Below are 27,919 nucleotides of genomic sequence, written 5' to 3' on the forward strand. Positions count from 1 at the left end.
CTCGTGTGATTAATTTTGATTGTGATTAAGGCACGGACAAGCACACACGCACCAATCGGAAGAGAGCAGGGTGTGGCATAAGCGCGACAACAAATGGCAGAACGTCCATTTCCATCGGAGCGGGGGTAACGGGGGGGCGGCGTTCGGTTTCGGCGCCCACAAAAACTAAAATAAGAAGAAATACTGAACGTTTTTTGTTTTCGTAAGGAGTTTGTGTATCCGAATGTCCACTGTCATTTGCGGACAGTGTTGCCAAACTCCGGGGAGGGTAGTTCTAGTCTATTGTCGACACTGCAGCCGATGTGATTTTTTTGTGTACACGAGTGTCAGTCAACCAGATTGCTTGATGGATACCAAACATTTAAACTTTTAATTGATTTACGATTTAATGGGTTCTTATCTGAATTAATTAGGGTATTTAGCCAAACTGTTATTACTGTGCAATCAGATTGGGCGTCGGTCTCATCCATTGAGGTACTCTAGATAGACTAAATAGGCTTTTGGTACTTAACTCTTTCTCTCCTCCATTTTTTTGGGAAGGAAATAATCTCAATTGGGTGGCGGCGACCCGCCACTATTTTGCTCTTATAGAGCAGCGGTGGTCGGATCGAATGCCGTCCACCCTGTATTACTTTATTACAATTATTGTTGCGAACAAACGTATTATCAACTTATTCTGACACGATCAGACTAGACTTTTTCAAGTGTAATAGCTAAACAAATGAATTTATTAATTATACAGTGTGTCCATAAAGTGTGAAAGTTTTTAAACGCGCATTTTTTGATATACAGGCTGTCTCAAAATTGAGATATAATTAAATAAAATTAAAAAAAAGTTAAAATAATTTCTTCTTGTGTTATTAAATTAAATTCCTAATTTGAGCAAAATTTTTCCAAAAATATTCCATAACTTGCTTATTTGACAGTTGACGACCAAAAGTGATTGAAGTGAAAAGATAGCTCACGTCGTAAGCTTTCCAAAAATATGCTTATTTCAGTTAATCGGTTGCACCGTTTGGCCGCTAGAGGGCGTCAAAGTCAAGCTTCACAAACCGTCAAAGTGATTTAACCTGTTTTGGTTTAACGTAAAATAGTTCAGTTATGTGAACAGTTACGACAAAAGATCAGTGAAGGTAAAATATAGTCCGCACCAAAGGCTTTTCAACGGTGTATTCAAAAAAGGTTATTGGTGTGATAGTTTGATCGCTAGCGGGCGTCAAAGTCAAGCTTTTTGACAATTTTGACCATTTTTGCTGTGCGCGAAAATGCTCAAATTCTGTTCGGTTTGAGCGGCGACCAATCAAGACGGCTAGAGCAAAAACAGTTGAAGATCGATACAGATATTTTACATCAAGTAGGCCTAGAATTTGACGTAGATTCCAAAAATCCAATAAAAAATTAATCATCCCTTTTGAAGAAATTTGTTAAAACTGAGTTGTTGGCTGTAAAGTTTGAATTTGACAGTTTTCACTTTGACAGCCCATAACTCTGTTATTTTGACAGTTACAGGGTGGTTCAATATACCAATTTGTAGCCGTTGAAATTGTTTTTTGACCACTTTGTATAGCATATATAGTTACGCTAAAAATCAAACAAAAAATGAGTTTTTCCATTTAAAAAATTATATTTTAGACCTCTAACTTGAAGCGTTTCTGAGATATTTAGCAAAAACTACAAAAAAAGCAAGGTTAACTTTGGCGCCCTCTAGCGGCCGAACCGGGAAACTTAGCCGTGTTCGCTCAACGTCACGTGAGAGCACCATTCATTAGCTTTCTTTTGTTTTATGGCTCGTATATACCGGATGGTTCAAATAAGCGAGTTATTCACTATTTTCTGGATAAGTGCACGAAAATGCTCAATTTGAGGGGCGACCAATCAAGACTGCTAAATCAAAAACAATTGAAGATCGATACAGACATTTTACATCAAGTAGGCCTAGAATTTGAGGTAGATTCTAAAAATCAAATAAAAAATGGGCCGTCACCCTGTATACTAGGAAAAAACAAACTTTAATAAACCAAACAGCAGCTCGATGTGTACAGGGTGTCCCATTCTCGACTCACTTATTTTTTAAGATACGGGGGCGTTACTTTTTTGTGAAATTTAACATGGCGTCAGCAGAATTGTCATAATCCATTTCGTCGGTAAGATACGGGGGGAAATTGAAAAATACCACTTTAGAGAGATACGCTACAAAAGTGTCGAAAATGGGACACCCTGTATGGTTTTTTTTTCAAAATTAAGCTGAAAAATGAAAAATACCCACAAATTTACGTAGCATTCATAAATGCAACAAAAAATGAAGGTTCTCATTTGTAATTGTCTACTGGAAGGTCGTAACTCAATTTTGGGACACCCTGTGTATATTTTTCTGTAAAATAATTCCCTAAACGTTAATCGAATTTATTCCATACTTTATGGACACACTGTATATACTTAAAGGATCACTAATTGGGGTAAAACAGCCAGAATATACTTTCGAATTCACTGACAAATGTTCTGACTGTCTTAAGCTTTGATTTAATTAACTCAACTTTTTTTGTGGTTTTTACCTTAAAATTCCTAATCACCAGTGTTGTGATTGGTCAAAAATTGGTTTCTTTTCTGACCAATCCTACAAACTATAAGCAGCGTTGCAATTTACGTAAATAACCTAACAATGAGAGGTTTTCACCATTCAACCGACTTTTGCGCTCTCTAAAAAGTACAAGCTGTAAATACCGGCAAAACTATATTTTAACTTTTTGGCCTAAAAATTATATATTTGTCATATCGTATAACTAAAACGTATATATCACTTTTTGAAGCAATATCCAAGTGTGTTGTGTTTATTGGAAGCTTTTCCTTGGAATCGGTCCCGTTAAGATTGCATGCAGCCTATACTCCTCTTTTTGCAAAGAAAAAAAATACAGGGTGTGTCGTTTTTTTTTCAGTTTTGTAAAGTTAAGGAAATGTTAACGTGCGTGGTTTGAACAGTCTCAGTAGGCGACTTAAGTTGTTAGATTTAATATTGTACACCTTGTATGGACAGCGACTTTAAAAAAAAAAAACGAATTACAAAAATATGATGTTTTCCTTCTGCACTTTCTTGTGATAATCGCAGCAAATTTTTGTAATTCACTCGTATATAAATTAATAATATACTATGATATAATGTAGGAAAAGTGTCATTTCAATTTAAAAATAATACTATAATAGTAATTGAAAATTTATATATATAATGTGTGTTTATACAGTTATTACTCGTTTATGTTGTGCGATATTTCCAATTATTGCGTTATGCTCAGTTTAGTGACCAAAAGGTCTCAACACGAAAGTCCACTATTTATACATAATTATACAAAATATCTGATGCTATCATCGACTCTAGTCAAATGTGTAATATTTTCACTATATATTATGTTTGATTTTTTTTGAAACGTTTATTTAGTGTTAATTTTTTGTATTAAATTTAAGTATTTACCTTTTGTAGACACGCTCTCTCTCTCTCTGTTTATTATTTATTTTTTATATAATAACAATAATCCTCTGGCACACGCAGTATAAAATCAGAATGTATTAAATTAAATCCGTATTTCTTTTTGTATATATTCTTGATTTTGTTGCGGTTTTTAAGTTGGTTCGCCCCTTATTGTTGATTTATTAATGTTGAAACTTTAATGTATGTATATAAAATTAAATTTTTGCTTATCTCTAAAACTATGTAATCTATGTTTTTCCCTTTACAATCGAATAATGTTTCAGTCAAAAACCACTTTTATGGCAAAATTAAATTATGGAAAATGTACCCATTTTGTTTTATTTGAAATTCCACCCTAAAGAAGCTTTGTTACGTCATCGCAATTTACATTGGATTTTGCTATATGAGCAGAATAGGCAACCATCTAGAGTGCCAGAATAGTAACAGCAGCGGTCAGATCAGTTGTTGTCTTTTTCTACTGTAGGTTTAAAAAGAGAAAACAATCTGAACGATAATAAGTAAACATTTTGTTAACTGTCAAACAACAGCAACATAACCCTACTAATCAGAAAATTTGAAAAAATTGTTTTTATTTCCGGATTTATTGGTAAAATTACTAATCAGACAGTATCAAGGAAAATTGAAACCTGAAATTTGGAATTTGATCTTTACGATTAAATCTGTAATCTAGAATATATAAAGTACCGTATTATAGCACTTTAGACTGATGCAAAACCGGTACTGTTGTAAACTATAAATAATGGGTACGACCAGACAAAAGTACGGCCCTTTGATAGGATCAATCGATGAAGGGACCTCCAGTACCAGGTTTTTGGTGCGTATACCCGTTTTAAACATTCTTATAGTGATAGTAAACTAATTTAAGGTGTTTGCTTCCAAAACTGCCGAAGTCCTGACCTACCATCAAAAAGAGGTGCCCCATATTTGTCCTCAAGAGGGCTGGTTCGAGCAGGACCCTTTGGAAATCCTGCAAGCGGTTAAGGAAACAATTGATGTGACTTGCGACAATCTCAAGAAGCTTAACTTGGACTTTGAGGATATTGTAGCAGTGGGGATCACTAATCAAAGAGAAACTACGGTTTTATGGGATCGGACCACTGGGAAACCTTTATGCAACGCTTTAGGTTAGATTGTGCCGAGTTAACTTATAAGGGAGTACTAGAGTGTGTTTTAGTGTGGATGGATATGAGAACTTCAAGCACAGTGGATGAAATACTGCAATATGGCAAAAAAGAGACGAATTTCTTACAATACGCTTGCGGACTTCCAGTCAGTACTTATTTCAGTGCCTTAAAGATAAAATGGATGATGGACAATGTTAAAGGGGTGAAAGAGGCCATGGATGAGGGCAGGTGTTTGTTTGGCAATATTGACAGTTGGCTTATATGGGTGTGTATTAATAATTTGTCTTGTGAGTGGTATTCCATAGTCCACTCAAACAGAACCTAACTGGAGGCAAAAATGGTGGTTTGCACATCACAGACTGCACCAACGCTTCCAGGACAATGTTGATGAATATTGAGACATTAAAGTGGGATCCGCAGTTGTGCAAAGTGTTTGACATTCCTATGGACGTTTTGCCTGAAATACGGAGCAGTTCAGAAATTTACGGTTATATTTCTGAAGGATTTAGATTGTCTGGAGTGCCTATATCAGGGGTATAAAATGCCTTCACCATTTGTCAAGAATTTTAAAAAATTTGTTAATAGATTTTGGGTGATCAACAAGCGGCTCTTGTGGGACAGTTGTGCTTTAGAATTGGACAGGCAAAAAGCACTTACGGAACTGGTTGTTTTATTTTGTACAACACCGGCACTTGCGTACGTATTTTACCAAAATTAAGTATTTCATTGTTATTTTGGGCAATGTAGATGGTGCACTCCACTCATGGATTACTAACAACGGTAGCGTACCAATTAGGGCCCAATCAGCCTCCTGTTTACGCTTTGGAAGGATCCGTTGCAATAGCAGGTTATTAGATTCGTTAAAAGTTCCATTAAAAGGGTTTTTTAAGTCAAATTTCAAAAATCTAGTCTATTTTCTGTGGTTTCATTGGTTTTTCTTAGGTATTTCAATACGATGGCTGCGAGACAACTTGAATATTATTAAAAACGTCAGCGATACCGCGGAATTAGCACAAAACTTGCCCGATTCTGGTGAAGTAGTCTTTGTTCCGGCTTTTTCCGGGCTGTACGCCCCATATTGGCGAAAAGACGCCCGAAGGTAAGATGAGTTGGTTTTGTTTTACCAAACTGTCACTTCAGTAATGTTGCCAGAGTGCAGGATAGTCAAAATGACGTCACAATCATAAATTACGTAAATTTGATATAGACACAGTGTTGCCAAGTCAAAAAACGGTTTCCTATATAAACCATACTTCAAAAATACAGATTTTTCATTGTTTCAACACATCTCGTTTCGAAAATTGTTATTTTTGCAGATTTTAGGTCAATTTTGACATTAGTGACAGATATCACGTGGTTTCAGAGGATAATTCAGTCAAGCGTGATCCACGTCAGTCAGGGAGAAAAGTGGTTTCTGCCAAAAAATACAGTTTGTAGAAACAGTCAGGTACAAAATCGTCTGTAAAACCCACTTGGAGTGAGAAAATGACAGTTCTAAGCACATTTTTGGAATCCTCATTAAATTTCCTATACAATAACCTAAAAAAACACTTCAAAATTTAGTACGGTTAGGAAGAAAAGCGGTGTCAAAGTTTGAACTGCCAAAAACACAGCTTGAAAGGACAGTCAGGGACAAAATCGCCTGTAAAATCTACTTGGAGTGAGAAAATGACAGTTCTAAGCACATTTTTGGAATCCTCATTAAATTTCCTATTCAATAACATAAAAAACACCACAAAAATTAGTACAGTCTGGGAGAAAAGAGGTGTCAAAGTTTGAACTGCCAGGAACACAGTTTGAAAGAACAATCAGGGATAAAATTGCTGGTAAAACCCTCTTGGAGTGAGAAAGCTACTGATTTAAGTACATTTTTGGAATCTTCATTAAATTTCCTATTCAATACCATAAAAAACACTACAAAATTTAGTACAGTCAGGGAGAAAAGTGGTATCAAAGTTTGAACTGCCAAAAACACAGTTTGAAAGGACAGTCAGGGACAAAATCGTCTGTAAAACCCACTTGGAGTGAGAAAATGACAGTTCTAAGCACATTTTTGGAATCCTCATTAAATGTCCTATACAATAACCTAAAAAAACACTTCAAAATTTAGTACAGACAGGGAGAAAAGCGATGCCAAAGTTTGAACTGCCAAAAACACAGTTTGAAAAGACAGTCAGGGACAAAATCGTCTGTAAAACCTACTTGGAGTGAGAAAATGACTGTTTTAAGCACATTTTTGGAATCCTCATTAAATTTCCTATTCAATACCATAAAAAACACTACAAAATTTAGTACAGTAAGGTAGAAAAGCGGTATCAAAGTTTGAACTGCCAAAAACACAGTTTGAAAGGATAGTCAGCGACAAAATTGTCTGTAAAACCCACTTGGAGTGAGAAAATGACTGTTTTAAGCACATTTTTGGAATCCTCATTAAATTTCCTATTCAATACCATAAAAAAACACTACAAAATTTAGTACAGTCAGGGAGAAAAGCGGTGTCAAAGTTTGAACTGCCAGAAACACAATTTGGAAGGACAGTCAGGGACAAAATCGCCTATAAAACCCACTTGGAGTGAGAAAATGACAGTTCTAAGCACATTTTTGGAATCCTCATTAAATTTCCTATTCAATACCATAAAAAACACTACAAAATTTAGTACAGTAAGGTAGAAAAGCGGTATCAAAGTTTGAACTGCCAAAAACACAGTTTGAAAGGATAGTCAGCGACAAAATTGTCTGTAAAACCCACTTGGAGTGAGAAAATGACTGTTTTAAGCACATTTTTGGAATCCTCATTAAATTTCCTATTCAATACCATAAAAAAACACTACAAAATTTAGTACAGTCAGGGAGAAAAGCGGTGTCAAAGTTTGAACTGCCAGAAACACAATTTGGAAGGACAGTCAGGGACAAAATCGCCTATAAAACCCACTTGGAGTGAGAAAATGACAGTTCTAAGCACATTTTTGGAATCCTCATTAAATTTCCTATTCAATACCATAAAAAACACTACAAAATTTAGTACAGTAAGGTAGAAAAGCGGTATCAAAGTTTGAACTGCCAAAAACACAGTTTGAAAGGATAGTCAGCGACAAAATTGTCTGTAAAACCCACTTGGAGTGAGAAAATGACTGTTTTAAGCACATTTTTGGAATCCTCATTAAATTTCCTATTCAATACCATAAAAAAACACTATAAAATTTAGTACAGTCAGGTAGAAAAGCGAATAAAACAAAATAAATGGTGGAAAACAGGAGAACGGTAGACTTGGCAACATTGCATATACACAGTTTTTTCTTTTATACTTTCATTATGGTGGTCTTCAGATGTGCGTCAGTCATTTGATGCAAAAGGGTTGCGATCCTCTTACACCAAGCGGATAGTAATCACATGATCATATCCCAAGCTCATCATTCGTCACATATAGGATCAGTTAAGACCCTACTGAAGACAACTTTAAATTGCATTTTTTTATTACTAAAATGTCTGGTTTTTTGGCTTGCCAGCCCCATATAAACTATGGCGCCACCTGTGACATTCTTATTGCACTATTAGTACTGGGTAGTACTACTTTGCGCCTTCACCATATAAGTAATCATCTTGACATTTTATAGTGTAATTTGCGGTTTGACTGAAGAAACCACACCAGGACACCTGGTGAAAGCCGCTCTTGAAGGAGTGTGTTACCAAGTACGGGACGTACTCGAAGCCATGTCTCTGGACTGTGGTATTCCGCTGAGGAAGCTTTTGGTGGGCGGCGGTATGACCGTAAACGACCATTTGATGCAAATGCAGGCCGATTATACCGGAATACCAGTCGGTAAGTTAATTTTATTTGCGTGGTACCGGGAAAATAATGCAATTTTTGTCAGTACGTCCCACAATGTCCGAAACAACAGCATTGGGGGCGGCTATCGCCGCCGGCAGCGCCAAAGGTGTGGAGGTGTGGCAGGCTGATAAACTTAAACCCACCCCCAATGACGTATTCTTTCCTTCAATCAGTCCTGATGGTAAGTTAGGTTTGTCCACGTTTACACGGTTGTTAGTTTTAAAAATGTCTGCTTGGAAATTGGCAGCCGATAATATAGCAAAATGTCCCATAAACAGGTACACAAAACTTTTAATTCTATTTACAGTGCGAGATATGAAATATACTAGATGGAAAATGGGTATTGAAAGAAGCTTAGGATGGGCAATAGACGATGAAAGGAATAAACCGACAAAAAGCGGTGAGTTTACCCTAAAAACCCTCTGTATTTGTGTGTTTAATATTGTTCTTAATCCAATTTTGTTTTTTGATAGGTATATGCCTATTTGATGATGAAGATTGTTATTCTGGTCTGGGTAATACTGATTGTATTTTCTTAACTTAATTTTTGTTTGTATTTTAACCGCACGCAGGCTTTTGCACGTGCACTAAGGTCTATCGCAGGGATAGCGGCAGTGATGTAATAATAGTCGTTCCTTGTCTATTAATTGTGAACTGATTGAGACGGAATTTTAACGTACGTTCTTTAACCAATCGGGAAAATTCGGCGTTATAATTTTGGTTCGTACAACTTTTCCCGTTGCAACTTAAATTCGGTTATTATTTTGTGTGAATTGTATTTGTGTGTTTCATATTTTTGGTAACCGAAAATGTCTAAACAAGTCAGTGGGAGCGAACAGTGGCTAATAGATATTTCATGTGACATACAGAGAGTTTGCCGCTTACCTTTGCAGGTTTACCATCAAGAAACTAACAGGCACAGTCCAGAATCACTACCACCACTAATTTAACGAGTACCTAACTACACTGATTTAAATTTTCCGCTCTTGTTGATATTTTCATTTTTACCAGCTTCTTAACCTCACTTTCGTGAGCCTTGTCAAAATCGGTAAACAACTGACGCACTGTCAATGTCAATTGTCAATCAATATGTTTCCGTCCTTTGCTAGCATTAAAACACACACTGATGCCATGTTGCCGAATCGTAAAAAAGGTATTGATAGACAAAACAATTTTCTTGTGTGCACTGACACACGGAGCGATACTGGGGGTGATTGCTTCGTGTATCAATAGCAAATAGTTTTTTAAAAATGCTCTATATCCGAACCTTACAACAATATGTCTGGCTTAATAAAACTTTTTAAATCGCCGGGAATTTGGAATGTTCAATCTGGCAACCGCGAACTATCAACGAAAACCAGAGATATAATGGCTGATTATCTAGACTAAGTTGTGATTTGACTGTGACAGATAATGTGCAAAATAGACAAATTAAAACCTAGTCTAGGGTGTCCTTAAATATGTCGGTGTAATCGGCCCTAAAAGCGGTAATTTTCGGTTAGGAAAAATGTCCATTTTTGGAAATTTACCGGAAAATTACTTAATGCTTAAATGAAATATTTCCTTGACAGACTTATCATGCGTTCTAATATTACTAAAACAACAGCTCAGTTTTAACAGTAAATAAGTTATTAGGCATTTTAGGAAAAAACACTATACAGGGTGGAGAAAAGAGCATTTCAAGGGCTACAAATTGGTATATTGAACCACCCTGTAACTGTCAAAATAACCAGAGTTACGGGCTGTCACAGTCAAAATCAAACCACTCAGTTTTGACTGTAAATAACTCACTTATTCGACGTTTTAGGTAAAAACGCTATACAGGGTGGTCAAAACAGAATTTCAAGGGCTACACGTTGGTAAATGGAACCACCCTATAATTGTCAAAATAACCGAGTTATTGACAATACAATGGAGTAGTTTACAGGGTGACTTAATGAATTGCCTGCTTGATGTAAAATGTTGTTTGTATCGATATTCAATTGTTTTTGCTCTAGCAGCCTTACCACCCTCTCGTGCACTTTTCCAGAAAATCGTCCATAACTCGCTTATTTGAAACACCCTGTATACAACCATCGTATAACAAAAGAAAGCTAATGAACGGGGCTATCACGTGACGTTGAGCGGGCACGGCTAAGTTGTTCCGTTTAGCCACTAGAGGGTGTCAAAGTTGACTCTCGTTTTTTGCTCAATATCTCAGAAACTTTTCAGGTTAGAGGTCTGAACTAATCTAAAACAAGAGTGAATTTCAATCTGACCATTTATTGCGTCACTTCCGCTAGCCCTGGGGATAAAATCAACTTCATCTCTGTGATTGAAAACCACGCCTTTCCACGATTTTGTAAATTCCATTTTCTACTAAAGAAGAACATTTTTTGCGTCAAACTTAAATATAATAACGTTGGGTAACTCTTAAAGATCACGTGACCTAAAGGCTGCAGGCCATTTTAGGGTCACGTGTGATGCACTCAATATGTTTGTAAGCGCATGACAATCCTTCTTTCCTTCGTTAACCCCCCAACTAAGGGGGAGGTTCGCTTCTGCTCCCTTTATGAGCCAATTTGTTATTGTTATTTCTTTGGAAAATTTTTCAAAAAAAAAACTATTTTGACTAATTCTGGACAATTTGACGGATGACGATATTCGGAGTTGTCAATTTCTAAGATGTTTCCATAAATCTAGTAATGTCACTAGATGTTTACCTAAAAATGCAATGTTTTAATTTTATGTACTGTGCAAATGGGCATAAGCCAATTCAACTGATTACCATCACAATTTGTAACCTAAACAGAAACAGCACAAAATTAACAATAACAAATTTAGTTTCTAAATTAAACTTACAATAACTGTTATAGGGGTTAACTGCTATTATTCTGTTTTGTTTTCCAGATGAAGAAACCATCAGCGCATCACTACCAGGAACACTATTCCTGTTTGGGACTCTGGTGGTTTTGGTAGTAGCCAGAATGTTAAATGAGAAATTGTTAACAACCTAGTTTATGATGTTTTATAAGAATTAGGTGATTTTTTTTATTGTTTTTTTATATGACCATAGGAAAACCGTGTAACGGACAGAGAAACGTAGGTAATTGCATGCGCGGGAGAAAGACAGAAAACGAAAAAAATATCAAGTAGGCCATATTTTCAGCGCGCTGTTGCCAAACGCCAAGTTAATTTTGTCGACGGTATTTGAGTGATACTTTTGTTTGGCAGCAGCGCGCTGAAAATACATGGCCTACTTGATATTTTTTTCGTTTTCTGTCTTAGTCCCGCGCATGCAATAATGTACGTTTCTCTGTCCGTTACGCGGTTTTCCTATGGTTGGTTTTGGATTTACCACACCTGTATTTTGGTTGTCGTAAGCAATAAAATTACTAACAATTTTCAGTGTTTTTTTTAAAAAAGATGTTTCAATAATGATCGGAATAACGAACCGGTAATAGTAATTTCCTGTGTTCCCGTTTCGTGCACCACCCGCCGGACGTCGCCACCGTCCTCATTTCTGGTCTTCCAGCCCGAATCCAGCTTCATCAGATCTGGATCCGGACAAAATCGATACCGACGACTGTCCGTCTCGCTTCCACCTCGAAACGCGTGCAAATTTCGCGCACTAACGAGAGTATGGGCTGTACCACCGTAAGATATTTTTATCCAGCAGTCTGAGATGATCGCGATTATTATTGTTATTATTAACGGCAACTTAGACTGTGTCGTCAATCGGTCGTGGGTTTTAAAAGTGCTGCTACACGCAAAATGTGCATTCTAAACGAACCATTCTAAGTTCAGTGACAATTTTGCCAAAAAACAACTCAATTTGCAAAGGTAACTGGAATATTTCAGTGTAGGGAGAGTTATCGCCCATTTTTTTTTTGGGGGGATGTCAGGTGTCAATGCGCCAAAAAGTGGGAGATCCACCAAAAGGGCAAAGTTCCCCACAAACGCCCCCACAAATTTAAAGCAAAAGAACTGTTGATCAAACCCTAATTTGACTAAAAATTTTTTTTAAAACTTTCCAGTTTTCCTAATTTTTCAGGAAAACACACCTTCCACAAACAGTTGAGTGCGTTATTCTATTTTTGTTTTGATTTTGAGCCAAAAAAACTAATCAATTATTTTCCTTGCAGATTCTTGCAAGAAGAATGCATCAGATACTATTCCAGGGATTCGTGAATTAGTGCCAAAACAACAAAAAAAAGTACAAAACTTGTTAAACAGCACGCAATGACCGCGCTCAAAGACATCATCCTAATACTGCTATTCTATTTATTGCGTTCGAATTCGTGCCAAGAAGTGGCAGGAACAACATCCGATGGGACTAATTTAAGTAAACCAAATACAAAACGTCCAGATTTTAGCAATATTCAATTTATAAAAGACAGTTTTAATAAGGATATTGATTACTACTTTAGGTAAGGGTTTTCTTTAAAAAAAAAAGAAAAATCTGGGTTAATTATACATTTCCAGACTGAAACGTGGCTCAAGTAGTCTTAAAGACATTCGGGACAGACTGCAAAAAGACAAAAATGCTGAAAAGGAACAGATGAGCAAAGACGAAGCACTGAACAACGATGAACAGGTAAGGTTAGGTTAGGTTCAGCAAAAGTGACAAATCAAAGATGGCGTCCATTAAGTCCGCTAGTTTGTGATTTACGCAAATACTGCACATGTGGACTTTCCTGATCAGCCATCAAATGCCGCATTCGTTCCATGAAGCTATCAGAACGTTTTTAACGTCACAATGACGTAATATGACAGTTGGACAAATTATAGTTTTGCTAATTTACGTCATCGTGACGTTAAAAATGCTCCATGTAACTTGAAAACAAATTCGGCCTCTGTCTTGTTCATAGAGGCTATTTTTACCTGAAAATTTGAGAAATTTAATTGGTTGAAAGCCTACGTAACATTGACAGTAAATCCACTCGTGTTATATGCAAAAATGTGATTTTTTGGATCCAAATTTATCGTTCAAAACAAAAGGCCTAAGTGTTGATAGACTGTGACAGGAACAGCTGACGTTGACGGGATCCTGTCACATTCTACGGACCTTTCTCTTAATCACTCCCTTCCCCCGTTTCAACGTAACAATTGTCGTTCCTTGTCTATTACTTGTGAATTGAACGAGACGGAATTTTGACGTCGTTAACGTATGTTCTCCAATCGTTAAGAATCGGCGTTGGCGCTGCCCGGAACGTCATTTAAAACTGTTTGACGTTTCTTGACAGTTTCTTCGAAATTTCCCGTTGCAATTTAAATTTACCGAATAGTGCAGGGGCCTAATTCTTGAAAGCAGGGAACGGAAACCTCAAGAGAAGTGTTGATAAAATGTGACAGAAGAAGCTGACAATAACGGGTTGCTGTCACATTCTACAGGTCTTTCTATTGATAACTTCCTTCCCTCGTTTCAAGAATACGCACCCAGGCAGCTGAAGGCCGTAAAACCAACTCGGTTATTAATTTGTGTGAATTGTACTTGTGTTTTCCATATTTTGATACTTTCGATAACCGAAAATGTCTAAACAATTCAGTGGGAGCGTGCAATTACGAGATTTTTTATGTGACGTACAGATAGTTTGCCGCTTACCTTATTCTACAGGTTTACCATCAAGAAAATAACACACACACACACACACACAGTCCAGAATCCCAAGGAATTTTACGAGTAATTAACGACACTAATTTAATTTTTCCGCCTCCACCAGCTTCCTAACCTCACTCTTGCGAGTCTTGTCAAAAAAACGACTGAAGCACTGTCAATGTCAATTGTCAATAAATTTTACTCTCTGTCCTTTTCTAAAACGAATGAAAAATGAGACAGCCATTGTACACACTGACAATCGCGTGAATTGACAGCAAAATTTAGGGTGATTTTTTTAATTCGTAGAAACTGCAACAAATTGATCCGTTCAAAATAATCCGGGGAAGAAACAGAGCAAACCAGTACGTGTCCCACTACAATTGCGACTTTGAAAATGATTGCACTTGGACGTGGAGGAAAGACATTGCCAACGGGTTCTTCATCACCACTGGGATTCACATTAAGGGCAACGTCACCGGTCCTACCGTGGACGCGGGAGGACGACCAGGAGGTTAGTAAATAAAAACTCCAAGATCGATATAAAAATGTGAAAGGAAATCCAAAAGATTAACGTCGCGCGTTTCTACCACCCACGTTACCATTAAAAAGCATCCCTATACTTATTAATTTTGTTTATTCACGTTGAGTATTTCAAGGTTTGCCTTTACGGGAATATTTCTGATTATCGGTAATAAATCTGTTTAAATGGAAAAGATGGAGAGATTTTTTAGGGGTTCTCCCTTTATTAACGTCCGCCACTTGTTTCTAATTAAAGTAAAGTAGGAAGTTTTCCTTCCAATTTCCGTTACAATCATGTGGGTGGGTTATAACACTTTGAAGTTATGTGGCTGCTGTTTATTAATTCAACCAAATTAATATAGGAAGTTACCTGATTCTACGACTTCCTCAAAAATACACGGAATTCCATTTGACCAGTCCATTATTGGCACCTACTGCCGCTTCCTGCAAACTAAACTTATTCGTCTACCAGGAAAAAATGCAGGGGGGTGCCCTTCGGGTGGTGGGTGACAAAACTGTTAGCAACGTCCAATATCCTGTGACGTTGAATAATCACACCCAATGGGTGGTTAACACCATTTACGGCAATGATAATAGACGGTATGTCTTTAACACTGTTGATCACCATGTAATAGTGATTAACTGGGGATTTTCAGGTGGCAGAGAGAAGAACTGTCAATCGGGAAAATCACCAGCAACTTTACCATAATCCTGGAGGTGGTACCAGCTGAAGAAATCCACCCCAGAGCCACCGTTGCCATCGATAAGATCCAACTGCACCAATGCTTTAGTACGGCCGATAGTACCTGTTCGTACCACCAATACCGGTGCGCCACCGTGAAAGAGTGTATCAACGCCACCAGCGTCTGTGACTTTATCAAAGACTGTCCTTCAGGGGATGACGAGAGGCAAAATTGCCGTGAGTGTACCCAAATAACAGTTAGGTAGGATGTAAACTGTGATTGGTTGCAGATCTAATGCCCTACGGTGCTCGGTGCACCTTCGAAGACGACGATTGGTGCGGCTGGTCCAACCCCAATCCTAGTGATATACTTCAATGGGCTAGAAACAACGGATCCACTCCCTCCAACTACACAGGACCCCATTTCGATCACACCTACATGAACACGACCGGAAACTATTTGTTCGTTCACATGAACACTGAAAAAGCCACTTTTGCCAGTACGGCGGTGTTGCAAAGCATCATTTTCAATCCACCACCAAGAGTGCACGGCAACATTTCCTCTAGTTATTACAACACTTGTTCCGTAAGGTGATTTTTTTTAGATAATCACCCTAATTATTTGGGAGTTGATTTGCAGATAAGGTTTTACGTGCACAAAACCGGTAAACACAAGAGCGCCCTCCAGGTGTTGGTGACTGAACTCACTCCCGGTGAAAATAAAACCACCAAGCTTTATTGGAGTTTTATGGATGATCACGGTGATCAATGGATGAGGGTTGTACTTCAAATGCCTAATATTACTCAAAGGCAAGTATGTCAATTGTCAAATGTGGAGGTTTTTAAATGTCATTTGTTAACAGCTTTAGACTACTATTTCAACTATTTTTTTACGTCAATTGTGATAACTTGTTTACATTAGACATTGACAGATGCAAATTGAATTTTTTTTAGGGTCACCTAAAAGTTTTCAGGGTTTTACTGAATTTTAACTTTGGCACCTTAAATTTGACGTTCCGCAAAATTTTCAAGTTTAAAACTGTATTACTTGGGGTCACGTAACTGTTTTAATAATTTTAATACTCAATTTAAACTTTGACAACTTCAATTTGACCTCCCAGAACATTTTCAAGTAAAAAATTCTATTACTTAGAGTCACGTGACTGTTTTAATAATTTTAAAACTCAATTTAAACTTTGACAGCTTTAATTTGACCTTCCAGACAATTTTCAGGTTTAAAACTGAATTACTTGGGGTCACGTGACTGTTTTAATAATTTTAAAACTCAATTTAAACTTTGACAACTTCAATTTGACCTCCCAGAACATTTTCAAGTAAAAAATTCTATTACTTAGAGTCACGTGACTGTTTTAATAATTTTAAAACTCAATTTAAACTTTGACAGCTTCAATTTGATTTTTCAAACAAATTTCAAGTTTAAAACTGAATTACTTGGGGTCACGTGACTGTTTTAATAATTTTAAAACTCAATTTAAACTTTGACAACTTCAATTTGACCTCCCAGACAATTTTCAAGTGGAAAATTGTATTAATTCGAGTCACGTGACTGCTTTAATATATTTAAAACTCAATTTAAACTTTGACAACTTCAATTTGACGTCCCAGGACATTTTCAAGTGAAAAATTGTATTACTTAGAGTCACGTGACTGTTTTAATAATTTTAAAACTCAATTTAAACTTTGACAGCTTCAATTTGATTTCTCAGACAATTTTCAAGTTCAAAACTGTATTATTTGGGGTCACGTGACTGTTTTAATAATTTTAAAACTCAATTTAAACTTTGACAGCTTCAATTTGACCTTCCAGACAATTTCTAAGTTTAAAACTGTATTACTTGGGGTCACGTGATTGCTTTAATAGTTTCAAAGCTCAATTTAAACTTTGACAGCTTCAATTTAACCTCCCAGATCATTTTCAGGTTGAAAACTGTATTAATTCGAGTCACGTGACTGCTTTAATATATTTAAAACTCAATTTAAACTTTGTCAACTTCAATTTGACCTCCCAGGACATTTTCAAGTGAAAAATTGTATTACTTAGAGTCACGTGTCTGTTTTAATAATTTTAAAACTCAATTTAAACTTTGACAGCTTCAATTTGATTTTTCAAACAAATTTCAAGTTTAAAACTGAATTACTTGGGGTCACGTGACTGTTTTAATAATTTTAAAACTCAATTTAAACTTTGACACCTTCAATTTGAGCTCCCAGACAATTTTCAAGTTCAAAACTGTACTACTTGGAGTCACGTGACTGTTTTGTCTATTTTTTAAAAATCAAATTTTTTATTCTGAACTTTTTCAGTTTTAAATTTAATTTTTTCAGGTTTGACACTTTCGTTTAAACGCAAAATTTTCACATTTAAAATTGTATTTATGGGGATCACGTGACTGTTTTGATGACACTACGTAACATCAACTTAAAGTGTTTTTTTTTTCGGTTCCTTGGGTTCCAAATAGTGAAAAGCGGAAAATCGGAAAATGGCACTTTTTAGGTTTTTGCCAAAATTTGTAGTATATTTTAGCGAGGAACAGAACTTTTTGGTTTTTTGGTCAATGTGAGGGTCTAGGAGGGTCAGGTGACTTTAAAACAAGTTAACCCACTTAATTTACTTAAATTAGTCCATTTTAGGCTAATTTTTACTCATTGTGAGCGTCTTTTCGGGATTTTTTTTTTAGATATCGCGTTTTTCCGATTTTCCAGAACTTGTCAGTTTTGACAGATAAAATTTGTCGTTTGAGATAATTTTCAAGGTCAAAACTGTCAATTATTAGTGCCACTTACTATCAAAAATTATCTACAACCAATATTTCTTGTAGATATTACATAACCATAGAAGCAAAAAAAGGCATTAGATACTTAAGCGACTTGGCTATAGACGACGTTTCGTTAACTCCTGAATGTTTCGGAATCAACATTCCCACTGAACACCTTCAGGGCTATAGCTACTGGAACCCCATACTAGACCGAGAAGTGATCAAGGAAACCGCAGAGGACTTTAAAAACAAAACATGTAAAACTAATCTTGCCAAATCGCTTTTCTTATACTATTACACCGTAATTCCGTCAAAACAGATTACATCATAACAACCTGCGGTAAAAAAGGACGTTCTGGCCCTTCGCACGATAACTGCACCGACACTTACAACGGTACAACCACCCACGTAAGGGTGTTGCAAGGGGCCGGATTGAACGGAGTGCAAAAGTGGAGTGTACCCAAGGAAAACTATTATACGATTATTCTAGCGGGGGCTAGCGGGGGAAAGGGTAGCTCGGGCATGGGGTCGTCCAGGGGGGCGCAAGTGCGCGCCGTTATGAAACTGCAACGCGGTCAGGAGGTGTACGCGTTGGTGGGGCAGGAAGGGACCAGTGCCAGCTTGAAAGTAAAAGATAATTAACTAAACAAATTTGAAATTAATTAAAAAAAATGCAGTTGCTGGGACAGCCCAAGGATGTGAAGAGTTCCTACCAGAATATCGTACACGAAATTAAATATTTGAATATCACGGACAGTGGCGGTGGTGGTGGAGGTGCCACCTACATTTTTATGGTAATGCTGGAAAAGTTAGTAAAATATTAATTAAATTATCATTCGAAATTTAACACAGAAAAACAGAACGAAACACAGCATTCCATTGGCGGTGGCCGCTGGAGGGGGTGGTTTAGGTTTCACTAGAATCTTCACCGGTGACTCTTATCACGGACAAGGTTTCAAAAAAGTGGTTCCTGTTTCTGGTAGCATGATTGGTATCAAGTAAGTTTTGACAATCACCTTCAACAAACATAATTCAATAAACATGTTTAGTGCTGCTGGACCTGGAGGAGGCTGGACTTCCTATTCAGGAATGTTAACGTTACAATCAATGATGGGTTCCTCACTGTTAATGGGTGGAAGCGGCGGTAAAGCTTGCTACGACTCCAAGGATGGTAAAGGCGATGGAGGATTTGGGGGTGGAGGTGGTGGTTGCGTAAACGGTGGAGGTACACCAATCAGTCTTTTCCCAAAAACCACAGTATAGCAAGAATACTAGTCCGTAAAACGTGTTTCTAGTGTCACGCGTCATGTCTTGTTGGCAGCTGTCAAAAATTTTATGTCAATGGGTACGGTAGTTTCAGAGATCTTGAACGTTTTCATCAGTTTTCGAAAGTAAACTAGCCCTTTTGAGATGTTCCAGTTAAACTTTCATGGTTGTGACATATTTGACAGTTGTCACGTGACCCTAGGACATTACTTACGCAGACTGTCACGTAACTAGTGTCAAATTAACAGTAAGAAAGCTGTAAAATTAGTATTTTGGGTGTAAAACAGCACAAATTTGCCTAGATTTTGTCTTTGTAACATCATGAGCCTGCTAAAGCATTTTCTGACTATTTTGACAGCTGTCATAAGACAATAGGACGCTATCTACTAGGATGTCATGTGACAACAGTCAAAATACTTGTTACGAAACTGGAAAGTTCACTTTTGGCTCTAGGGCTGCATAGAAAGTGACTAGTTTGCTACTTTGAGGTTTACCAGGCAAATTTTAATTTTTTTTACAAATCAGATTTTTTTCATTCCAATCGGTTAAGGGGGGGCCGAGCAGTGGCGTGCCAAAGTTTGTCATTTTTTTTGGGGTCAATTCAGTTGGAACAGTGACAAATTTGTCAGGCCGTAAGGGAACCAGGTCTGTATACTTTTTGGTTGCAATCGGTTTGGAAAATTTTTTTTTTTTAAAAGTCAACTTTGGAGCGTTATAGCTCCGGCCCTGTGCGTCTTAGAAAAAAATCGAGTTCACCAGTAGAAAGGGCATATCCTGAACTACATTTTGTCACTTTTAAAGTTTCCCTCTAGATCCAAGTCTACAGGGTGAAAACCGGGTTTGAACAAAAATTTAAAAAAATTGCACTTTTCTGGTGTACTTTAAAAACTAAAACACCTTTCAAAGTCGTTTTTGCACAGAAATGTAGCCCTTGACGAGAGAAAAAAAAGGAAGAAAAAAAATCATTTCAATAGGCCATATACAGGGTAAGATATTTAAAATTATATGGTAATTTTTTTTCCTCAATTTGGGGACATTTTTGGTTAGGTTAGGAAACCCACCATTTTCTCCAGCACAAGGGTTCAAACGTCAAACCTGACAACCGGCGCACAATCGGGGAAAAATAATGTAAACATCAACTTTGATTCGACTTTGTGATTTTAAAATGCCAAAACCTCGATGTTTCTCACTTGAAACGTGTAGACTGGACCCTTTAGAGCCTATTTTATGCAAAACACCCCAACAAGCGGCTATTTTAAATAGCAAAATTTTGAAATTCTCGGATTTTTTCCGCGTACTGCAGGATGCAGCATTGTTGCCGTTATGAGTAAATTATTTTGCTAACGTAACACTTTAAATACATAATACAATTAATACAAAGTCAAATAAGAATTTACTTTTCACTCACTTTCACCTAAAATGCATAATTATAAGAAGTACAGCTTCTAACAAACAAAATATTGCTCCTAAATGGATTGGTCATATAGGCAACGGCGCCCTGCGTACACTTACGACTGGATAATACAGCGTATATGCATTGTTCGTGTGACGTCATCGCGGATGCTTGTAACGTGGTTTAATAATGGTTTTTACTTTTGAGGCTTGCAAGTTATTTTGTATTACTTTAGGGTTGGCGATGAATGTACTTAAATACAGTGGGGTGAATTTAAGCTCGTATAGGCCAAAAAAAAATAACTAATTTTTCCAAAAAAAAAACAGGAAATATACAGTTTTGTCGGAAACGTATTGGATGAGTGATTGGTGACTAAAAAAAAAAGAATATTCTTGCTATACTGTGCCAAAAGTAGATTCTGGTCAAAAATGTAAACTCTTCAAGGTGGTGGAGGTTATGCGGGAGGTAACGTAAACTCGAGTAATGGCGAGGGAGGCATCTCGTACGTAGACACGACCAGAACTCATAAAGGGTTGGCCAAAGCCCAGGTCGGTCACAATGCAGGGCCGGGTTACGTTATGATCATTCCTGCTATCGAGGGATGCAATTGCGACTATTTGTGTGTAGCTTTGGATGAAAAACGGTCCGAAACTGCTTGTATTTGTCCCGAATCTTGGTTATTGGCTGATCAAAAATCTTGTATACGTAAGTATGAGTTAAGAGTGGTTGGAACTTATAAAAACGAATTTGTGTTGGGTTTCAGCAATAATAGCCCAAAGCTCAACTTACCCACCATGGTTTGTGGTGGCACTTATTGTAACAGTTTTCCTTTTAACTGTAGCATTTGGTATGGCGTGCTTCGTACTTTGTGAGTATTCCTGCAAAATTAGCCAGTTCCATGAAATGATTGGTTTGCTTCCAGATAATCGTTACCAGCAACAAGTTTCCGGACTATTAAGAAGGAAAGGATGTCCAGTTTCGGACGTTCAGCTCAGCCGTCTTAGACAAGCTTCGGGCAGCGTTACCACCCAGTACAATCCCAATTACGAATTTGGAGGAGTCGTCACTACCATAGCAGATCTGCAGCATATTCCCAGGGATCAACTGCGACTAGTCAAGTAAATATTTTTGATTAAAATGCAGGACGCAATAGTAATTTAATAATATTAAAGAGCGTTGGGACAGGGAGCTTTTGGTGAAGTGTACCAAGGATGTTATCGTCAACGACCGTGTGACACGGTCGAAATGCCAGTGGCAGTGAAAACACTGCAAGAAATGACGGTCAAACAAGCCGAAGACGATTTTCTGACCGAAGCTTTGATAATGTCGAAATTCAATCACCCAAACATTGTCCATTTTATCGGAGTGTGTTTTGATAAGCATCCGAAATTTATTGTTTTGGAGCTGTTAACGGGGGGCGATTTAAAGAACTTCCTCAGGGAATCGCGTCCAAAACCTGTAAGTACTCGTGAAACACAGAAGGTGAGAATTAAAACATGATGAGGATTTATGTAGGACCGCCCCAGCCCAATAACCATGAAGGACTTGGTCCTAATTGCAATTGATATTGCTAGAGGATGTAGGTATTTAGAAGAGAAACGGTTCATACACCGTGATATTGCGGCTAGGAATTGTCTGTTGACTACTAAAGGACCTGGCAGGGTTACGAAAATTGCCGATTTTGGAATGTCCAGGGACATTTACCGGTAAGTTTCACGAACAAAAACCACTTACAATACTATACACTTAAATGTTTTAGGGCCGACTACTACAGAAAAGACGGTAAAGCAATGCTTCCGGTTAAATGGATGCCTCCGGAAGCTTTCCTGGAAGGGATATTCAGTTCCAAGACGGACGTGTGGTCTTTTGGTATTTTGTTGTGGGAAATTTTGAAAATGGGTTTCATGCCTTACACCGGGTGTACTAATAAAGAGGTGATGGACCTGGTGGTGCAGGGTGGACGGCTGGAACGCCCAGAAAACTGTCCAGGTGAAATATATTGGAAGTAAAAACTCAAGTTATTACAAATGAGGTTTGCGGACAGGTCCAATTTATGGGATAATGGCTTCCTGTTGGCATCCGCAACCAGAAGACAGACCAAATTTTGCCACCATTTTAGAGCGGCTAGGGTATTGTCTGCAGGACCCTGACGTCACCAATGCACCGTTGCCAATGTTTTACGTAAACATGACAAGTGAAAGAGACACCACTGTTATCCGGCCTAGTGACTCGAATGACAACTGTTTACAGGTTAGTCAATTGATGAAATTTGTGATTGGTCAAAAAAAAGCAGCTGTCAGCTTGCTGGTTTTTTTTTGACCAATCACAAACTACCAACAATGCACATAAAAGTGTCTTTTTCTTACTCCAAGAGAGTTTCACCAGCAATTTTGTTGTTTCAAACTGTGTTTTGGCAGTTCAAATTTTGACACCACTTTTCGCCCTGACTGTACTAAATTTTATAGTGTTTTTTAGGTTATTGGATAGTAAATTTAATGAGGGTTCCAAAAATGTGCTTAAATTAGTAATTTTATCATTCCAAGTTAGTTTTACACGCGATTTTGTACCTGACTGTCTCTACAAACTGTGTTTTTGGCAGTTCAAACTTTGACACCGCTTTTCTCGCTGACTGTACTAAATTTTGTAGTGTTTTTTATGTTATTGAATAGGAAATTTAATGAGGATTCTAAAAATTTGCTTGAAACAACCATTTTCACTCCAAGTGGGTTTTACACGCGATTTTGTACCTGACTGTCTACAAACTGTGTTTTTGGCAGTTCAAACTTTGACACCACTTTTCTCCCTGACTGTACCTAATTTTGTAGTGTTTTTTAGGTTATTGAATAGGAAATTTAATGAGGATTCTAAAAATGTGATTAAAATAGCAATTTTCCCACTCCAAGTGGGTTTTACATGCGATTTTGTTCCTGACTATCCTTTCAAACTGTGCTTTGGCAGTTCAAACTTTGATACCACTTTTCTCCCTGACTGTACCAAATTTTTTAACGTTTTTTCAGGTTATTGAATAGGAAATTTAATGAAGATTCTAAAAATGTGCTTAAAACAGCCATTTTCTCACTCCAAGTGGTTTTTACTGGCGATTTTGTCCCTGACTATCCTTTCAAACTGTGTTTTTGGCAGTTCAAACTTTGACACCACTTTTCTCCCTGACTGTACTAAATTTTGTAGTGTTTTTTATGGTATTGAATAGGAAATTTAATGAGGATTCTAAAAATGTGCTTAAAACAGCCATTTTCTCAGTTCAAGTAGGTTTTAGAGTCGATTTTGTCCTTGACTATCCTTTCAAACTGTGTTTTTGGTAGATCAAACTTTGACACCGCTTTTCTCCCTGACTGTACCTAATTTTGTAGTGTTTTTTTATGTTGTTGAATAGAATGTTGAATGATTTAAGGTGTTGCCAAACCCTTCCGACTACCTGGTGCCGAATCACACAATTCCAACGACACCGGACCCCGTAGAGTCGACTTCTTCGGTAGAGAAACTGATTCCAGATGGGACGGTACCGCGAAATCGCGACCATTGGGAAACGTCGTTTATAATGCCCAACTCCAAGTCCACCCAACCATTGTTGGGGGACAAGGACGATGATAATATACCAGTAAATTAACAAACTCCACACAAGAAAACAAACTACAATCAATTCGATTTAGGCGATCGACAGTCAAACGGCAAGCGGCGTTTCGCTGAACCACAAAACGGAATCGACCAACGTGAAATCGGGCGTGTCGCTCGATCCCCGCAGTCTGATGGGCCCCAATCAGAAGAAACGTTACGCTAACGTCGACGAGAACGGTGGTATCGTTCAGAATGGCGGTTACTCCATACAGTATTTGGGTAAGAAGGACGGGGAAATTAATTGTTAAGGAATTCATTTTATTAAAAGGACGAGGTGCTATATTATAATAGTATTACAGTATAATTAAGCCAATTTACTGCTATATTGATGATGAGTGAAAAGTTTATTAATTAACGTTACCATTTAGGCCAGAATGAAAGTTTTTATCGTATAATCAGATTGAGTGTTGGCTCCAGCAGATGTTAATGTACATAGTTCTCACCTCAACAAATTACATACTTAAATGTAAGTTCTAGTAGGATTATTGATCCAAATTGTTTTTTTTTTTTTGATACACCTATAACAGGGTAGATATTTATTTAGAGTAATAGAATTAAGGTGTATTTTTAATTTTCATGACATTTTAAATTAAAGCACACCTAATAAGTTAATAATAAGTATAGGAAATAGATAATATAATAAGGTCCAGAAAAAGTGACATTTTTACAAAATGTACTAGACAAGGATTGGGTTTGATTCCAGGGGTAAACTGCTGAGTAAAATTGTGTACACTAATTCCTAATATGCCAGTAATGTCCACTATAATTTCTTGTAATGCCCATTAATTCCTAATAATTCCCAATAACTAACCTAACCTAACAATACGCACTAACTTTTTTAATTAAAAAAAGTAAAAATAAGAAAATATGCTTGCAACAAATTAACCGGAATGGGAAACCCTGTATATTTTTTCATTTTTGTATTCTACGTCAAATTCTAGATATTTTTCGTGTATTAATGTATCCGTTTCTGAGATATTCACAATTTTATGTGAAATTTGATATTTTCGGCCTCAAAACATTTTTAATTTATACATATCAGTTTTTTTCCTCGACTGTTACCGCTCTAATATGTTTAAAGGATTTTTCTTTTAAATCGGGCAGATACGGCCCTGATATTTGGCACAAACCTAGCACAACGATTGCCACATCTAGGACAGTAGCAAAACTGTAGAAATTCAATCATTCAGGTCGATTTTCGCTTGCACTAACTGGCCAACTTAACGCGCAAAACCCATTAGTATAGTGGCGGTGTTTCAGGCAAATTTGACCCTTACGAAAATTGTCATTTGCAAAACAGTTTTTCAAAAAATTCAAGTTACGTGACCAAAACGTGTAAATAACACACACGTGTATTTGTAGCACTTTGTATATACTTTTATATGTCGATGGACAGCCAATGAAATGAGCTTTCCATTGACGTACAAAAATCGATTGGTTAGCCGTTTGTCCGCTAGAAGGCGTCAACGTTGAACAATCTTTTTGTTTAATCCTTAAAAACTCAGTTAATTGTACTGTTTTTAGTCGAGTTTTATACGTTGATGGATAGCCAATGAATTGCACTTTCTAAAAATATCCTTATTTGGGTTGACAGGTTAGACGGTTTGGCCGCTAGAGGGCGTCAAGTTTGACCAATTTTTTTATCGCCTTCTTGGTGCATCCTTTTGTCTAATCCTCAAAAACTCGCTTAATTGCACTATTTTTGGTAAAGTTTTATACGTCAATGGATAGCTAATGAAATGAGCTTTCCAAAAATACCCCTATGGGGTTAATAGGTTGGACGGTTTGGCCACTAGAGAGCGTCAAAGTTGACTCATTTTTTTCATGACGTTTTTTGGTGCATTTTTTCGTTCAATCGTCAATAACTAGCTTATTTGCTACACTTTGTATAACTTTTAATACGTCAATGGTTAGCTAATAAAATGAGCTTTTTAATGACGTATAAAGTTGATTGATTAGTTGTACGGTTTCGCCACTAGAGACAGTCAAAATTTTTGAAAGTAAAATTACAAAATTCATAATTTTTCCTTGTTTTCCAACTAGTTTTTTTATAATATAATTTAGACCTTTTCAATTTTATTAATAATACTAATATAATGCCCACTAATTCCTACAGTTTGTACACTACACTATAATGCCCCAGTGGTTTACCCCTTAGTTAGAAAAGGAGGTACCAGCTTTATTTTCTATATAATAGTAAAAAGACAGAAAATGCTCATACTACTGCAACTATAATATATTGAGTGTTGTTCCTAAAATCTCATTTTTACTATAATATACGTTATTTGTTATTAAATTGACAAAATGGAAATTTGTTAGAATTTTACTTATTGGGATGTGATATTTGGAAAGCAGAGTGATATTCATATATTTCAGTTATTAAATTAATATTTTGTCGTTGAAGATCAGCTGGTTGTGTGACAGCTTTTTCTGTTACTCAAAAATATTTTGTTGTAGTACACAAACGTAGGTAAATACAAAATAAATTGCGCTTCAAACCATTCATGTAATGATATGGTTCTAGACAGTCTACAATATTACCTTTTAGTTGACTATTTTAAAGGCTAAAGTAGCTGTAATCAACTTCCAATTACAGCAAAAATATGGAAAACTGTCTCTGTATTTTTGCTAGCTGAACAAATGCTTTAATACTGGAAAACCTTAAATGTAAATACTATTTTATTAAATAAGGAACTATGTGTAACTTTACACCTTAAATTGGGTTCTTCTTCCTTTAAATAATTGATTGTGTGTGTGTGTACATAAAATGGCTTCCCTAGTAGGAACAAAAGTTTTCTCTTAATGAAAAAGACTGTTTAAAACTAAACCATACCCAATTTAAGTTTTGAAGTAATAAACATTTCAAGACAACAAACGTGAACAGGTTAAAACATGATGTATTCTTTCTATTTTGTCGCTGGTAGGGCAAATCATTAGAATAAACTTTTGTTTGATTAAATTAAATATATGGGTGTTAACAATTTTATATGTATAATTTTATTTCAGTACTCTACTTAGTTTGCTGGTTTTATTTACGTTTTTACTATTGTTATTAACTCAACTGATCATTTTTGGATTAACTTATAGGGGACTTACCTGTACAATTCCATCACTCTGACGTTCTTGCGAGTAGTAATCCCGGATCCTAACCTATTCCTGAAGAGCAAAAGTTCACACTGCACATTAACCAACATAAAAACCTTGTGTTAAAGCTCGAATCAGCTAAGAAAAGGCCACAGGCGTCATCAAACGATGATGTCACGATCTCTGTACGTCTCGCTTTAAATATTGCTGCTCTCGTTACTTTCCAAGTTGTTGCAGCCAGTCAGTGGCGTGCTATTATTTTATCAGTAAAATGAAACATTTTCGTCGTTTTTAATAAAGAAAATAAAAGACAACAAGTTTTTCAAAGGAATGGAAACTCCTTCTGCTTCTTTCTTCATAAATTGTAAGACGTTACTGACGATTTCACGGCCTTGGCTGTATATGATAACACCTTTCTTTCCAACCTTTTTGAAAGACATTTTGACAAAATAACGTTTTTTATTCATAACACTATGTGAACTTCAACTGCGACCATCAACAATACAACCAAAACACCAGACTAAAACGGAACCTAACCTAACCCCCTAAG

The 27,919-nt window shown here is 36.8% G+C and overlaps 3 protein-coding genes and 2 long non-coding RNA genes across 15 annotated transcripts in view; 3 read left to right on the forward strand and 2 right to left on the reverse strand.

Annotated features, from left to right (window-relative positions):
* CaMKII (Calcium/calmodulin-dependent protein kinase II) overlaps window positions 1-3,787 on the forward strand; it is a 43,717-nt gene extending 39,930 nt beyond the window's left edge. For all 6 annotated transcript variants that reach the window (XM_081991353.1, XM_081991355.1, XM_081991354.1 and 3 more), the window contains one exon: window positions 31-3,787. In XM_081991353.1, the coding sequence (XP_081847479.1) occupies window positions 31-169 (139 nt within the window). In that variant the 3' untranslated portion in view covers window positions 170-3,787. The remainder of the gene's footprint in view (window positions 1-30) is intronic.
* Window positions 3,788-4,022: 235 nt separating this feature from the next.
* Window positions 4,023-11,817, forward strand: LOC145736883 (glycerol kinase 3-like). Of its 2 annotated transcripts, XM_081991349.1 has the most exons (12): window positions 4,023-4,295; window positions 4,347-4,605; window positions 4,656-4,870; window positions 4,924-5,139; window positions 5,191-5,301; window positions 5,353-5,452; window positions 5,548-5,704; window positions 8,220-8,425; window positions 8,478-8,615; window positions 8,742-8,834; window positions 8,908-8,949; window positions 11,324-11,817. In XM_081991349.1, the coding sequence occupies exons 1-12, from the start codon at window positions 4,221-4,223 to the stop codon at window positions 11,428-11,430; spliced, it is 1,719 nt and encodes a 572-aa protein (XP_081847475.1). In that variant the 5' UTR covers window positions 4,023-4,220; the 3' UTR covers window positions 11,431-11,817. The 2 variants fall into 2 exon arrangements, with proteins under 2 accessions (XP_081847475.1, XP_081847476.1); XM_081991350.1 differs by lacking the exon at window positions 8,908-8,949 and having other exon boundaries at window positions 4,024-4,295.
* LOC145736898 (uncharacterized) lies at window positions 11,018-11,396 on the reverse strand. The gene is made up of 3 exons (XR_014180143.1): window positions 11,276-11,396; window positions 11,202-11,217; window positions 11,018-11,136 (listed from the first exon to the last, which is right to left on the reverse strand). It is a non-coding gene; the product is annotated as an uncharacterized LOC145736898 (long non-coding RNA).
* Window positions 11,818-12,077: 260 nt separating the features above from the next.
* Alk (Anaplastic lymphoma kinase) lies at window positions 12,078-27,271 on the forward strand. 5 transcript variants are annotated; one of them, XM_081991338.1, is made up of 22 exons: window positions 12,082-12,256; window positions 12,559-12,843; window positions 12,899-13,010; window positions 14,319-14,523; window positions 14,894-15,131; window positions 15,188-15,450; window positions 15,504-15,799; window positions 15,854-16,023; window positions 18,054-18,247; window positions 18,310-18,617; window positions 18,668-18,784; window positions 18,843-18,988; window positions 19,040-19,161; window positions 21,094-21,354; window positions 21,413-21,517; window positions 21,572-21,767; window positions 21,822-22,107; window positions 22,165-22,355; window positions 22,409-22,638; window positions 22,694-22,899; window positions 24,062-24,268; window positions 24,321-27,271. In XM_081991338.1, the coding sequence occupies exons 2-22, from the start codon at window positions 12,656-12,658 to the stop codon at window positions 24,531-24,533; spliced, it is 4,254 nt and encodes a 1,417-aa protein (XP_081847464.1). In that variant the 5' UTR covers window positions 12,082-12,256; window positions 12,559-12,655; the 3' UTR covers window positions 24,534-27,271. The 5 variants fall into 5 exon arrangements, with proteins under 5 accessions (XP_081847460.1, XP_081847464.1, XP_081847463.1 ...); XM_081991337.1 differs by having other exon boundaries at window positions 12,083-12,256; window positions 19,040-19,215; XM_081991334.1 differs by having other exon boundaries at window positions 12,078-12,256; window positions 19,040-19,215; window positions 21,413-21,767.
* On the reverse strand, window positions 21,289-27,494 carry LOC145736895 (uncharacterized). Its single transcript, XR_014180140.1, has 3 exons — window positions 27,382-27,494; window positions 21,583-21,759; window positions 21,289-21,527 (listed from the first exon to the last, which is right to left on the reverse strand). It is a non-coding gene; the product is annotated as an uncharacterized LOC145736895 (long non-coding RNA).
* Window positions 27,495-27,919: the final 425 nt, after the last annotated feature.

Source organism: Ips typographus, linkage group LG13 (genome assembly GCF_016097725.1).
Source record: "Ips typographus isolate SLU linkage group LG13, UJ_Ityp_2.0, whole genome shotgun sequence".
NCBI classification, from domain to species: domain Eukaryota; kingdom Metazoa; phylum Arthropoda; class Insecta; order Coleoptera; family Curculionidae; genus Ips; species Ips typographus.